General features: G+C 37.9%; 1 protein-coding gene across 1 annotated transcript in view; it reads left to right on the forward strand.

The window, feature by feature from the left end:
- Positions 1 to 14,443, forward strand: part of TTN (titin) — a 276,986-nt gene that overhangs the window by 139,575 nt on the left and 122,968 nt on the right. Inside the window, 17 exon segments of the mRNA XM_025216548.1 lie at positions 493 to 576; positions 802 to 912; positions 1,160 to 1,243; positions 2,004 to 2,087; positions 2,345 to 2,425; positions 3,483 to 3,566; positions 3,899 to 3,982; positions 4,692 to 4,775; positions 5,326 to 5,409; positions 5,735 to 5,845; positions 6,119 to 6,229; positions 6,504 to 6,614; positions 7,267 to 7,350; positions 9,417 to 9,500; positions 9,751 to 9,861; positions 10,263 to 10,463; positions 10,705 to 10,809. Coding sequence (XP_025072333.1) covers positions 493 to 576; positions 802 to 912; positions 1,160 to 1,243; positions 2,004 to 2,087; positions 2,345 to 2,425; positions 3,483 to 3,566; positions 3,899 to 3,982; positions 4,692 to 4,775; positions 5,326 to 5,409; positions 5,735 to 5,845; positions 6,119 to 6,229; positions 6,504 to 6,614; positions 7,267 to 7,350; positions 9,417 to 9,500; positions 9,751 to 9,861; positions 10,263 to 10,463; positions 10,705 to 10,809 — 1,698 coding nt within the window.

Here is a 14,443-nt window from a genome sequence, read left to right on the forward strand (position 1 = left end):
ATTAAAGAAGATACTAATTTTTCTGTCTGTTTAAAGCTTGTTTCACTGAATATATTAATAAAAACATTTCAAAATAGTGAGAGAACAGAATAAATGCATGAGATTAAGTGGCAAGCAGTCCCACCCAAAAAATCACTTAGCAATAGATAAGAAAGAAAGTGGACATAGATTGGCTTGCGGCTGAGGCTTATAAAGTAAGCATCACTACACCACATTCAAATTCAGTCCCAGGAAATAATGAGGCTTAGGACATACCACACTACCTCTCTACCCACAGCACACTGAAGTCAAGAATTGAGCAATGTTAAATAGCCTGTGCTTTTTTGGTAACCTACTTAACAGTGGCCCATTTATAAGGATAGGTCAGGAGCCTATGTATCCCACTGTGATATCAGGTCCTGCATTTGGTTTTTTGTCTCTCGTGTTGTCTTTTTGTTTTAACATGTTGTAAGTAAATTTGAAAATTCTTAAAGAAAACTAATATCTTTAAAGAACCTGAAGTTTATGATGAAATTCCTCCAGAAGAGAAAGTTCTTACTGTTGTTCCAAGAGAAGAGGAAGTTCCCCCTGAAAAAGGTACATTACCTTCTTCATCAAGTCTTCAAAGAACTTACAAAGCACCAAAAACCAGAAAATGCAATTATTCATGTTCATTGTTTAACTCCTGTTCGATATGTTTCACCCTTATGTTTATCCTAATTATTTCCTACTTTTTTTATCAATTTGTCTGCCTATGTTTTACCTTGTATTTCTGTTCTTTGTTTTTTATACATTCTTAAAATGAACTAATATCTTTTAAAGTGCCTGAGGTGCCCAAGAAACATGTTCCAGGAGAAAAAGTCCATATTTCTGTGCCCAAAAAGCCAGAACCAACTGCTGTGCCTAAAAAAGCAGAACCTCCACCAACCAAAGGTATACATTATTTGATAACTGAAGTTTTAGTAAATAGTTCTATCTTATTTTGATAGGAAAAACTCTTCTTGGTCTATGATACTGTTCATTAATTTTAATTATCTTCTAATTTGTCTGTCAGATTAATATCAGGATTTTGTATCAATATCCCTTTTTTATATGTCCCTTTTTGTGTTACTTTACTCTTCTTTATTATTTGTATATGCATTTGGAATTCCTAAAATTAAATGCATGAATATCTTTAAAGTGCCTGAAGTGCCCAAGAAAGCTGTTCCAGAAGAGAAAATCTCTGTCACGGTTCCTAAAAAGCCAGAAGCTCCGCCCACTAAAGGTATATCGCATAATAGGAAGTAATGAACAATTATCTTGTTTGCCAGATAAACAGTATTTTTTCTCAGAAGCATGTCTTGGTCTTTGCTTTTGTTATTATCAGATCTTTGGAAATTATTTACAATCAGCAGTTCTTCTCTTCTAGAAGTACATTTCTGATGAGACATTTATTGCAAGGATACATAAAATTATGTCAGGCAACTGGATAGAAGAAAGAGAAAGAAATTGAGCTATGATTGCAAATAATAAGCAGTAACATAGCCCATCTAATAGACATTCCCTATAGTTCGAATGTTGTCACCAATGGATATCAGAACCCCTGTAAATGACTTTACAAGTCCATTCACAACTATTAGAGAATAATATTGCAACCCCCTATCACCAGCCTCATGTTAGTTTTAATGGCCATTTGACTACTAGTTTGGATGGGAGAAGTGGCAGTCCAGAAGCAATCATTCCTTCTGCCATTTTTGAGAATGTATTAGAACTGTCAGTTCTGGAGGTGTTTCACCATTGGTTGATAAAAGACTATTGGAGTTCCTTTGAATGGTGCTAATACCAATGCCCTCACTAAAATAATAGGACCAATGAAGTCCAATAGGGATATCTTGACCAAAAAAAGTCTATATAAATGGTACAGAATGTGCGTTAAACAAATGTCTGTTATTTCATGTCAACATGTTTTTGTCTCTTTTCTGTTCTTAATACTTGTATATGTATTTTAGAATTCCTAAAACTAAAATAAACTAATATCTTTAAAGTGCCTGAGGTACCGAAGAAAGCTATCCCAGAAAAGAAAGAACCCGTCGCTGTACCTAAAAAGCCAGAACCTTCACCACCTAAAGGTACATGCCAATATTGGAGACATTCTGAAGATAAATGTCTCCCTCTCTTGGAAATAAGGGTTATAATCCTTTCTTTTTTTTTAAATCTAAAATAGCCTTTAGTAGTAATGTAGTACATATTGCATAAAACAAATCACTCTTTGCATTTTATATCTTTAATCTTCCCAATATGCCTCTTATGGTGGATCCTTATTCTTAACTATTTAAATACCTTTGGAATACTAAATATAACAAAACAAATACTGTTTTCTTTAAAGTGCCTGAGGTGCCCAAGAAAGTTCCAGAAGAGAAAGTACCTGTTGCTGTTCCTAAAAAGCCAGAACCTCCTCCAGCTAAAGGTACATTTCAGCACAGATAAATCAAGAGAGAAAACCTTTGCCTTGTTCTTATTAATGTTATACTTTGAGTAAGCATGATCCTGTTTCTTTATTTTTATTGTCTAAACTCTACACTTTCTATTATTTTGAAGAGTCCAAATCCCATGTTGCTGGACTATAACTCTCATCAGAATAATAAAAGTTCATAGATTTATAGATTAGAGATAGCTGCACATCAGATAGACAGAGGAAAAGGCTTTGGGGCTACTTTAAAAATTTCTAAGGAGAAACAAGTCTTCTTTGATACGTTTATCTCAAGCATACTAGATTCTGTCCGCGTCTACACTCGATGCTTATTGTGCAGGAGTTCACTACCAGGGTGCACTAGCTCATTAGTACTGTGTAGTAGCATTGCGTGGCACGAACCATGATGCGACACTACTGCACAGTAGTAATGACCTACTGCATAGTAGTAATGAGCTACTGTGCTACCAGTGCCACCAGGAAACCATGTGGAGATGTTACTATGCAGTAATGCCAGTTACTGCGCAATCATGTAGTATTTGAGTATGCAAGTACTACATAACTGCGCAGTAACAACTGTGCAGTCAACATCTCATGTAGACACAGCCTCTAGCTGTGGAATCAATTAAAAAGCGGGATTAAATAATCTCAAATCACAAATTTGGAGACATTAGTTCCAGATGGTTTCAGTAGCCATAGAACAAATCCCTTGATATATGGATGAAAGAGTAGTCTAGAGAAGAAATTGTCAAGCACATCTTCACTTCAGGAGAAATTGTCCTCCTAAAAAGTGTTGGGTGGAAAGGGCAGCTATAAAAAAGGCAATGTCAGCATGAGCCAAAAATGAAAGAAAAAATTAACCCAAAAGGAAAAGAAAATCCAGCTGGCATGGAGGATTGCAGTGAAAATATGCCCGTTATAGTAGAAGAAAGGATGAGGATAATAAATGTGTATGATGGCTTAAATAATCTCCATTTTCTTCTTTTGCTTTAAAGTTTTATAGGTATCAACAAAATTCTCTATAATAAAAAAAACTAATGCTATTTCTTTAAAGTGCCTGAGGTGCCAAAGAAAGTGGTCCCTGAAGAGAAAGTAGAAGTGCCTGTACCTAAAAAACCAGAAGCTCCACCAGCTAAAGGTATGTGTCATTACGGTAAAATCCTACTGACAGTTTGTCCTATTCTCACTAATATATCTTTTAAATATTCACTTTGTTCGGTTTCTTTTCCACTGTAACCTATCATTTATACATTTTATTGGGGGGAGATGTCTCTTCCCCTACTGATATTTATACATGGCTCTTAATAAAGAGTGCAAAATACCAACACGTTAAGTGGTATAGTATATTCTACGTGTAGTAATATAAGATCTGCCTTTTAAGATCAAAATTATTGAGTGCCCTATACTGTTCTTAATGCTTTCCACACTTCCTTGAAATTTTTACTGTACACATAACATTTAACTTTAAAGTGCCTGAGGTCCCCAAGAAGGTGGTTCCAGAAGAAAAAGTACCAGTTGCCATGCCTGAAGAACCAGAAGCACCACCAGCCAAAGGTATTTGTTATTACTGAGAAATCACTGGGGGGACATCTTAGTCTGTTTGTTTGTTTGTTTGTTTGTTTTAACATTGTTCAAAACAACACCAAAGACATTTGAAATTGTACTGCTATTGTCTATGGGTTTGTAAATCTTATTTTTTGTGTATAAGTGAAACAAAGGATTCTTGGAACTTGATAGCCTCATGAAAATCTCCTGACCTTCATATTTTATATTGCTATTTTATTCTTAATGTTTTAGCCCTAATTATGGTATTAATATTTTTAAAGTGCCTGAGGTCCCAAAGAAAGTGGTCCCAGAAAAGAAAGTGCCTGTTGAAGTACATAAGAAACCAGAACCTCCACCTCCTAAAGATATATGTCATAACTGATGAAATCACATAAACATTCTTTGGTTATACAGAATACATTTTAAAATAGTCTTCTTTTTCTGTTATGAGATTTATCATTTTTTCTCATTGTGTAAATTATTGTCTGTGCGTGTGTGCTCATTTATGTGTATACACGAGAGGGAGGAGTTAAAGCTCACCACCACAAGACCAATGCAAGGGAGGGAATGTCATGAAGTGAAAGAGATAAATTACCACTTAGATCTGTAATTTTGAATGTATTGTGTGTCTCCGAGCTTTGGATTTCTAGAGCGCACTAAATATTTTAGAAATGTCTTTTGTCATTCATAAAAATAAAAGAAACAACTTTCTTTTAAGTGCCTGAAGTACCCAAGAAAGTGGTCCCAGAAAAGAAAGTACCTGTTGAAGTACCAAAGAAACCAGAACCTCCACCACCGAAAGGTAATTGTTATAAGTGATGAAACCACAACAAAATCTTGGCTTGGTTCTCTGGAATGTTATTTTAACATACTCTTCTTTTCCTGTTAAGACATTTGTAAATTGTTCTTCTTGTGTACACTGTAGAGTGCATTTGTGTATGAGGAAAACTCAACATGGTTAAAAGGACTAGCAAGAGATAGGTTCAAAAGAATGATTTTCATTGAGTGACAGAAGGTGCATCTACACATTCATTAATGTGCTTTTGCTAATGTGCATTAAATTTAGTACCTCCACTCTGAGGTACTAGAAAAAGACGCATTAGCCTATTTTAATGTGCATTGGTGAAAGTGCATGTTTTCTTTGTGATGGAGGAACCATGGATTAAATGCTTTAATGTGCATTAAAATAAGCTAATGTGCATTAAAGCTTATGTATACATATGTCCAGAGAGAGGCAAATTGACATCTTGAATGTTACTGATATCTCGGAGTTTTGATTTTCCACAGTATTTTTAATATTTTAAAACTATCTGTGACATTCATAAAAATAAAAGAAACTGCTTTCTTTTAAGTGCCCGAGGTTCCCAAAAAAGTGGTCCCAGAGAAGAAAGTACCAGTTGAAGTACCTAAGAAACCAGAACCTCCACCACCTAAAGGTATATATTAGTCACTGAGAAAATCATAATAAGATGTTGACTATTTTTTGCAAATATTACCTTTAAAAAAATTACTGTTTATAATAAATATAACTAGATTGGCTCCTCTCCTTTAGCTATCCATGAATAGTTCCTATAAACAGTGGGTTTTATGTAACCTTGTCAAACACTTGCAATAAGTCCCCTGTCTTTGTTACACTGTTTTTTTTGAGCTTGCTATTACTGATGCTGGTTTATGTCTTTCTCCATCTTAAATTTTAATCTTATATTTTTAATACAAATTCTTTATATTCCAAAAAAATAAAATAAGTTAATATCTTTGAAGTACCTGAGGTGCCGAAGAAAGTTGTTCCAGAAGAGAAAGTACCAGTGGCTGTACCTAAAAAACCAGAACCTCCTGCTGTCCCTAAAAAACCAGAACCTCCACCTGCTAAAGGTACGTATATATACACTGAACATCATAAAATAAAATCTTTTGTATTACTTTATTATTTTTTAATGGTGCAGATCTTTAAAGGTAGTCTTTACATGAGTTTGGGGGGTTCATGTGCACATATGTGTGTATGCGTTTGTGTGTGACTAGCTGATGTTTGAATATACATTGGCATTGTTTGTGTCTGATGTTTCCTAGGCTTTATGTTTTATAACTCTTATTAATGTAGTATATATTGAATATTCCTGGAAGTAAAAACAACTAATATCTTTAAAGTACCAGAGGTACCGAAGAAAGCTGTCCCAGAAGAGAAAGTACCAGTAGCTGTGCCTAAAAAACCAGAACCTGCTGTTGTACCTAAAGAACCAGAATCTCCACCTGTTAAAGGTAAAAAAAACAAAAAAAAACAGTACTGAAGAAAATATAACACTAATATTTTTATCTGGTTTTCTTGATTTTTAAAAATTGTCCAGGTCATCTCAGGCTTCTAAACTCTATACATTCTGTGACTTGTACTATGTGTGTGCATGTTATCTAGCTAATGTCTAAAAAACAGTGTAAAAATGTTTGCTGTCTCTGTTTGTATGTTTTATTCTTCTTCCTTATATTTTCTATGTATATTTGATATTCATGAAAATCAATACGACTAATATCTTTAAAGTGCCTGTGGTGTCCAGGAAAGTTGTCCCAGAAGAGAAAGTAGCTGTTACAGAACCTAAAAAAACAGAACCTGTCACTGTGCCTAAGCTACCAGAAGCTCCACCAGCTAAAGGTACATGTCTTCCTTGCTGCTATCATGAAAGACCCCTTTTCTTGTCAGCTGGAATAGCCTTACCATTTTCCACTTGTTGTTTGTAAATCTTCTCATTGTCTAATTGCATTCTCTGTGTATGTGTGTGGTGTGAGACAAGCCCCTATTCAGCAAAATGTTTCAATACATATTTAAGTACTTTGCTGAAAAAGGCTAGCAACTGCAATTAAGTGATAATTGAATACCAACTTATCAATGTCTTTCATAAGTCTGTGATTTTTGTTCCGTTGATCCCTTCCATGTCGTGCACAAACGTTTAACAATCCTAAAAGTAAGAAAACAAATACCTTTTAAAAATGCCTGAGGAGACAGAGAGCTGTTCCAGAGGTGCCTGTTGTAACGTCTAAAAAAACCCAAAGCCAACTGCCCTTCCTATAAAAACCAGAAGCTCCATCAACTAAAGATAATTAATGTAACTTTTTTCTTGTCCTCTTGAATAAAAGTTTAACATATGCTCTCCTGCTTATCATCTAAAGTATGTTACATACATTTATCATGTGAATCATACTGTATCTAAGAGAGTGAATTGACCTCACTCATTTCTTGAATATATTCATGCTTTATGATTCACTGTTCAGCTGGCATAAAATTAAAGTTACTAATATCTTCAAAGTGCCTGAGATACCCAAGAAAGCTGTGCCAGAAGATAGAGTGCCTGTTGCTGTACCAAGAAAGCTGGAACTCCCACCAGAGAGAGGTACATGTCTTTAGAGATATTATCATAAAGAAGAAAGTTCATTTTGTTCTCATAAGACTTGCCTTAATGTCCTTTGTCCAGTCTATTATTCCCTGTCTTACTGTGAAAATTGTACTGAATGTAATAGTGCAAGAGTAACAAAACAAGATCTTTGAATGTATGTACAGTAATGTTTTAACATCACTGTCTTCTGCGTTTTATTCCTTTACTTAATACCTCATTCACATATTTATAAATGTAAAACTAAAACAAGCTAATATCTTTAAAGTAGCTGAAATTTCTGTGACAGTGATCCCACTTACTACTTTGTTTAACAAAAAAAAGAACCACTGCCAGCTAAAGGTGCATGTCATCATGCATATGGTTATAAGGAAGAAGATTAGTCTTGTTCCCTTGAACATCATTTTTATCTGACCTCCTCCACTCTATTCTTTCCTATTTGTGTGTTGTAAATTGTACTTAGGGTAGAAATTGAATGCAGACGTGTCAAACACTGACTCTGCCTAGCAACTGGAGATATTTTATGGCATCTAGAATGTTCACAAATTCATAGTTAATATTTAATTGTTTGCAAAAAAACCCAACAAAACTCTCTCAAACTTAGGAAACAATGCTGCCTTCCTAAGTTAGATTACTGACAGACTGAAACAATGGATCAGAAATCAACTAAAAAGCTAGAACTTCCACCAGCTCGGAGTACCTGTTGATACAAATAGTTCCATAGTGCCAAAAAATTAGCCTGGTTTTCTTGACAGTTATTTTAAATACAATTTATTTCCTCCATTATTCAACATCTGAGATGTGTAGAGTGTAGGTTATTGTGAATGAGTACTACTAGTATAACAAAAACTTGATTGGCTTATCAATTAAGCCAAACAATACAATTATCTGATGTGCTCCATATATTCAATATAATAAGACTCTTAAGAACTTTTAATAAAAAAAGAAAAAGTGTTTTTGAGAAAGTTTTCAGTTTTGAGTTAATGTAAATTATGGCAGCATGGTCTTTACGATTCTGCTGACAGTCTCAAGCAATGGAACAGAGAGATATAAACTCCTCAACATACAGATCCTCTTCTACTATTCACAAGAAAACACTTAAATTGACAACACTTAGACATTTAAGCAAAATAAGAAAGGATTAGATGTATATTTTTTAAAAGATATTACTATATTAGATGATAAAATGAGGAAAGGAAAAAGATAGGAGTGAGATCAACAAAGAGGAGGGAATAGAACCAAAGGGCAATAGTAGGGGTAACAATGAGGGGAGACAAGCGCTCTCTCTACAACCGCACAGTGTTGTTCACTGTGGAGCTCTGAACAAGCAATTAATGAGAAAGAAAAAAACTATGTTACCTCCTACATAGGTAATGAAGGATATTTGTGAAAATCCTCCTAAAGGCAGTTCTGTTGCAACTCGTAGGGCTGTATTTAATTTACATGCTAGGACAGAAAAATTGTTGGTGAAAGGAGAATTTGGTTTCTCACTGGGTATGTCTACACGTGCAATTAATTCAACGCAATAAACTCTGGAGCAGTTTGAGCCAGAATAAACTACTCTTAGGCACAGTATCTACACATGTGCCTAGGACAGCAGCAATTTGAGCTGAGGCGGAGAAGTCTATGCCAGGGCCAGTCAGCCCCAGGCTCTGGATGGCAGCGTTGGGAAGCAGAGGGGTTGGCTGGAGCAAAAGGGTGCTGAAAGTGTGGAGCCATGTGACTAGGTGGCAAGCAAGAGCTGGGCCTGCCCAGGGGCTGACTAGGTGCAATTATGCCTGCAGCCAGTATTTACATGTGCATTTAATTGCAGTAAACTATTCTGGCCTAAAATGTCAGTGTAATTAGTTTACAGTGGGCTGATGCCATCAGACATGTACACAATGATGCTTTACTCTGCAGCTACTTTGTGTACTCTGCAGTTAAGTGCATGTGTAAATGTGACCACTGAGAGATGCAGCGACCAAAAGAACTTGATAAGAACAAGGTCTATGTGGTGTGTTTCATTGTTTGTTTGATGCACAACTTTGACATTCAGTAAACTAAAAGATACTAATATCTTCAAGTGCCTGAAGTACCCAAGAAAGTTCTGCCAGAAGACAGACTACCTGTTCCTGCACCTAAAAAGCCAAGCCCTCCACCAGCTAGAGGTACATATCATCATAAAGAAGATACTTTGTCTTGTTCTCCTAATATCTTCTGTCCAGTCAGTTGGTTTTTGGATGACTTTTGTAAATGGTGTTCTTTCCATGAATTGGACTGATTATAAGTGTGTCAGATTTAAACCGTTGCTGTGTTAAAGTTTTGGAGAGCCCCATCTTTTTGCTTTGTCGGGGCTTTTCTTGAGGTTGTGCACATTCTTTGGCAAGTGGAAAATAAAACAAACTAATATCTTTTAAGTGCCAGAGATACCCGAGAGAGCTGTCCCAGAAGAGATAGTACCTGAGGTTGAACCTGAAATAATAGAGCCTTTTGCTGAACCTGAAATACCAGAAGCTCCACCAGCTGAAGGTACACAATGTCATCAACACATTCCTGAGAGTGCTTTATTCTGAATAACTTGAGTTTTATACTTTGTCCCATCCATTTTCCATTCATCTCTTCATGAATTTGACTCATTACCCAGTTCACAATCTGTGTGTGTCTGTGTGTCAGAAAGGTGGGGCGGAGGGGAGTGAGAGAGATGGACTCCTATTCAGCAGAAAACTGGAGCACATGTCGAAGTGCTTATCTGTTTTTTAAGTGCATGTCCAAGTGCTTTGCTAATAAAGGCCAACCAGAGAAATTAATTGATGTTTGCCTATGATATCCATGTCTTTCAAAAGTGTGCGATTTATGTTTCATTCTAGCCTATAATGTTGAGTACACATCTTTAACAATTTTAAAAGTAAGGCAAACTAATATCTTTAAAGTGCCTGAAGAGTTGGAAGAAATCCTTGAGCCTGTCCCTGAGGAAGAATTGCTTGCCCCCGAGGAAGAAGTGCCTGCCCCCGAGGAAGAAGTGCCTGTTGTTGAGCCTAAAAAACCAGAACCTGTGGTTGAGCCAAGAAAACCAGCAGCACCACCAGAACCTGTGGTTGAACCTAAAAAACCAGCAGCACCACCAGCTAAAGGTATACATATCATCACTGACAAACTTTTCTCTTTCTCCAGTGTGATTTAACACACCGTGTCTATGGAATTTATAAAGGGTACTTGGGCTGTGGACTTTCCTGTGAGAAAAACTAATCCACAGTTGACAGTTATATCTTGAATGGATTTGACATCCTTACCTTTTATATCTTATGGTTCTTCTTAATGATTCTTATACAACTTTACTGTTCACAAAAGTAAAATAAAATAATATCTTTAAAGTGCCTAAGAAGCCGAAGAGAATTATCCCTGAAGAGAAAGTGCCAGAATATAAAAAAGTAGAACTGCGTCCTGTACTTAGGAAAACAGAATCACCCCCTGATAAAGGTACATGTCATCTGCGCACAGAGCCGCCTTAGAGAAACTAGCACCCTGCATGAACTTGTATTTTGGTGCCACCCCATGGCCATGAGGGGTAGGGAGAATGCAGATGCCTGGGCTTGTCCCTTTCCTCATCTGCTGTGCTGCAGAAACCTGGCAGCTATCAGCCTGGCCTGCCACTGTCTGAACACCGATGTGGAGCCACTGCTGAGGCCAGGAGAGATCACAACAACACTTGCACAGATGCATGGCCAGCCCCAGCTAGGCAGGGGGTGGAGAGAATACAGCTGCCTGGGCAGGTGGCCATATCCCTGGCTCAGTTTCCAGCACTGTGGGTGACTCCCTGGCTCACATCATGGGGGGGTGGGAAATGTGCTCCCACAGTCACCTGCACTCCCAGACTGGCTCCTCCTTAGCAGTGGCTGGAGGTGGGAGGTGGGCATCAGCTGGGGCAGGGTGGCATGGGCAGGGGTAGAGCACTGCTGTACTGGGGAGGAGGGCGCCCCTCTGACCATGGTGGCCTGGACAGTCATCTTTATCACCCACCCATAAGGGCAGTTCTGTCTGTGCAACCTTTTCTTCTTCTCTTGAGCAGTATTTTAACACATTTTTTCTTATGTGCTAGCTGAGATTTGTAAATTGTAGTCAGCACATAAAATGTGTGTGAGTGACTAATCAATGGTTCAAGGCTGTATCATGACTGTTTTTGATGTCTTTGTCTTTCATTTTTAATAGTTCTTAATAGCTCTTTCATATTTTATAGTCTTAATAGCGTTTTATATATAAACTTTCCAGATTTAAAATAATATCAATTACAGTATTGCTGTATTCATGACTGCTTACAAGCAAAGGGTTTAAGAGATGTAAGCTCCTCCAGATGCAAAAATTTGCTCATACACAAACAAACATATATAAACACTTAAAATCATGAAACATAATCTCAAAGGCACAAAGATAAACAATCAAGAGATTTAAAGAAAATCAGATCATTAGAAAGAAACAAAAGGAGAAAGGGAATATATGTGGGGGTGACTGATAGTACAGAAACCAGAAGTAGCTACAAGGAAGGAAATCTAGGAGGAAGAACAGAGACATGGAGAAGAAAAGAGAGAGATCAACAGAGAAAAAACAAATCGAATGGAAGGGCGAGCACTGATAACAGTGTTGCTGACTGTGGCTCTAAATAAACAAGGAATGAGAAAGGAAAGGTCTAGGTTTGTTCCTACACAAATCTTCCTACAGGAAATTCTGTTGCAACCAGTGGGGCTATATTTAACTTACTTCATGCTAGGACACAGAAATCATTACTGAAAGGAGAATTTAGTTTCTCAGAGAGTGCATTTGACCCCATGTTGTTGTGTGTGAGAGAGGCAGAGACCAAAAGGACTTGATAAGATCAAGGATATGTCTATGTGGTGTGTGTCATTGTTTGTTTGATGCACAACTTTGACATTCAGTAAACTAAAAGATACTAATATCTTCAAGTGCCTGAAGTACCCAAGAAAGTTCTGCCAGAAGACAGACTACCTGTTCCTGCACCTAAAAAGCCAAGCCCTCCACCAGCTAGAGGTACATATCATCATAAAGAAGATACTTTGTCTTGTTCTCCTAATATCTTCTGTCCAGTCAGTTGGTTTTTGGATGACTTTTGTAAATGGTGTTCTTTCCATGAATTGGACTGATTATAAGTGTGTCAGATTTAAACCGTTGCTGTGTTAAAGTTTTGGAGAGCCCCATCTTTTTGCTTTGTCGGGGCTTTTCTTGAGGTTGTGCACATTCTTTGGCAAGTGGAAAATAAAACAAACTAATATCTTTTAAGTGCCAGAGATACCCGAGAGAGCTGTCCCAGAAGAGATAGTACCTGAGGTTGAACCTGAAATAATAGAGCCTTTTGCTGAACCTGAAATACCAGAAGCTCCACCAGCTGAAGGTACACAATGTCATCAACACATTCCTGAGAGTGCTTTATTCTGAATAACTTGAGTTTTATACTTTGTCCCATCCATTTTCCATTCATCTCTTCATGAATTTGACTCATTACCCAGTTCACAATCTGTGTGTGTCTGTGTGTCAGAAAGGTGGGGCAGAGGGGAGTGAGAGAGATGGACTCCTATTCAGCAGAAAACTGGAGCACATGTCGAAGTGCTTATCTGTTTTTTAAGTGCATGTCCAAGTGCTTTGCTAATAAAGGCCAACCAGAGAAATTAATTGATGTTTGCCTATGATATCCATGTCTTTCAAAAGTGTGCGATTTATGTTTCATTCTAGCCTATAATGTTGAGTACACATCTTTAACAATTTTAAAAGTAAGGCAAACTAATATCTTTAAAGTGCCTGAAGAGTTGGAAGAAATCCTTGAGCCTGTCCCTGAGGAAGAATTGCTTGCCCCCGAGGAAGAAGTGCCTGCCCCCGAGGAAGAAGTGCCTGTTGTTGAGCCTAAAAAACCAGAACCTGTGGTTGAGCCAAGAAAACCAGCAGCACCACCAGAACCTGTGGTTGAACCTAAAAAACCAGCAGCACCACCAGCTAAAGGTATACATATCATCACTGACAAACTTTTCTCTTTCTCCAGTGTGATTTAACACACCGTGTCTATGGAATTTATAAAGGGTACTTGGGCTGTGGACTTTCCTGTGAGAAAAACTAATCCACAGTTGACAGTTATATCTTGAATGGATTTGACATCCTTACCTTTTATATCTTATGGTTCTTCTTAATGATTCTTATACAACTTTACTGTTCACAAAAGTAAAATAAAATAATATCTTTAAAGTGCCTAAGAAGCCGAAGAGAATTATCCCTGAAGAGAAAGTGCCAGAATATAAAAAAGTAGAACTGCGTCCTGTACTTAGGAAAACAGAATCACCCCCTGATAAAGGTACATGTCATCTGCGCACAGAGCCGCCTTAGAGAAACTAGCACCCTGCATGAACTTGTATTTTGGTGCCACCCCATGGCCATGAGGGGTAGGGAGAATGCAGATGCCTGGGCTTGTCCCTTTCCTCATCTGCTGTGCTGCAGAAACCTGGCAGCTATCAGCCTGGCCTGCCACTGTCTGAACACCGATGTGGAGCCACTGCTGAGGCCAGGAGAGATCACAACAACACTTGCACAGATGCATGGCCAGCCCCAGCTAGGCAGGGGGTGGAGAGAATACAGCTGCCTGGGCAGGTGGCCATATCCCTGGCTCAGTTTCCAGCACTGTGGGTGACTCCCTGGCTCACATCATGGGGGGGTGGGAAATGTGCTCCCACAGTCACCTGCACTCCCAGACTGGCTCCTCCTTAGCAGTGGCTGGAGGTGGGAGGTGGGCATCAGCTGGGGCAGGGTGGCATGGGCAGGGGTAGAGCACTGCTGTACTGGGGAGGAGGGCGCCCCTCTGACCATGGTGGCCTGGACAGTCATCTTTATCACCCACCCATAAGGGCAGTTCTGTCTGTGCAACCTTTTCTTCTTCTCTTGAGCAGTATTTTAACACATTTTTTCTTATGTGCTAGCTGAGATTTGTAAATTGTAGTCAGCACATAAAATGTGTGTGAGTGACTAATCAATGGTTCAAGGCTGTATCATGACTGTTTTTGATGTCTTTGTCTTTCATTTTTAATAGTTCTTAATAGCTCTTTCATATTTTATAGTCTTA

This window comes from Alligator sinensis, unplaced genomic scaffold (assembly GCF_000455745.1).
Source record: "Alligator sinensis unplaced genomic scaffold, ASM45574v1 scaffold871_1, whole genome shotgun sequence".
NCBI lineage: Eukaryota > Metazoa > Chordata > Crocodylia > Alligatoridae > Alligator > Alligator sinensis.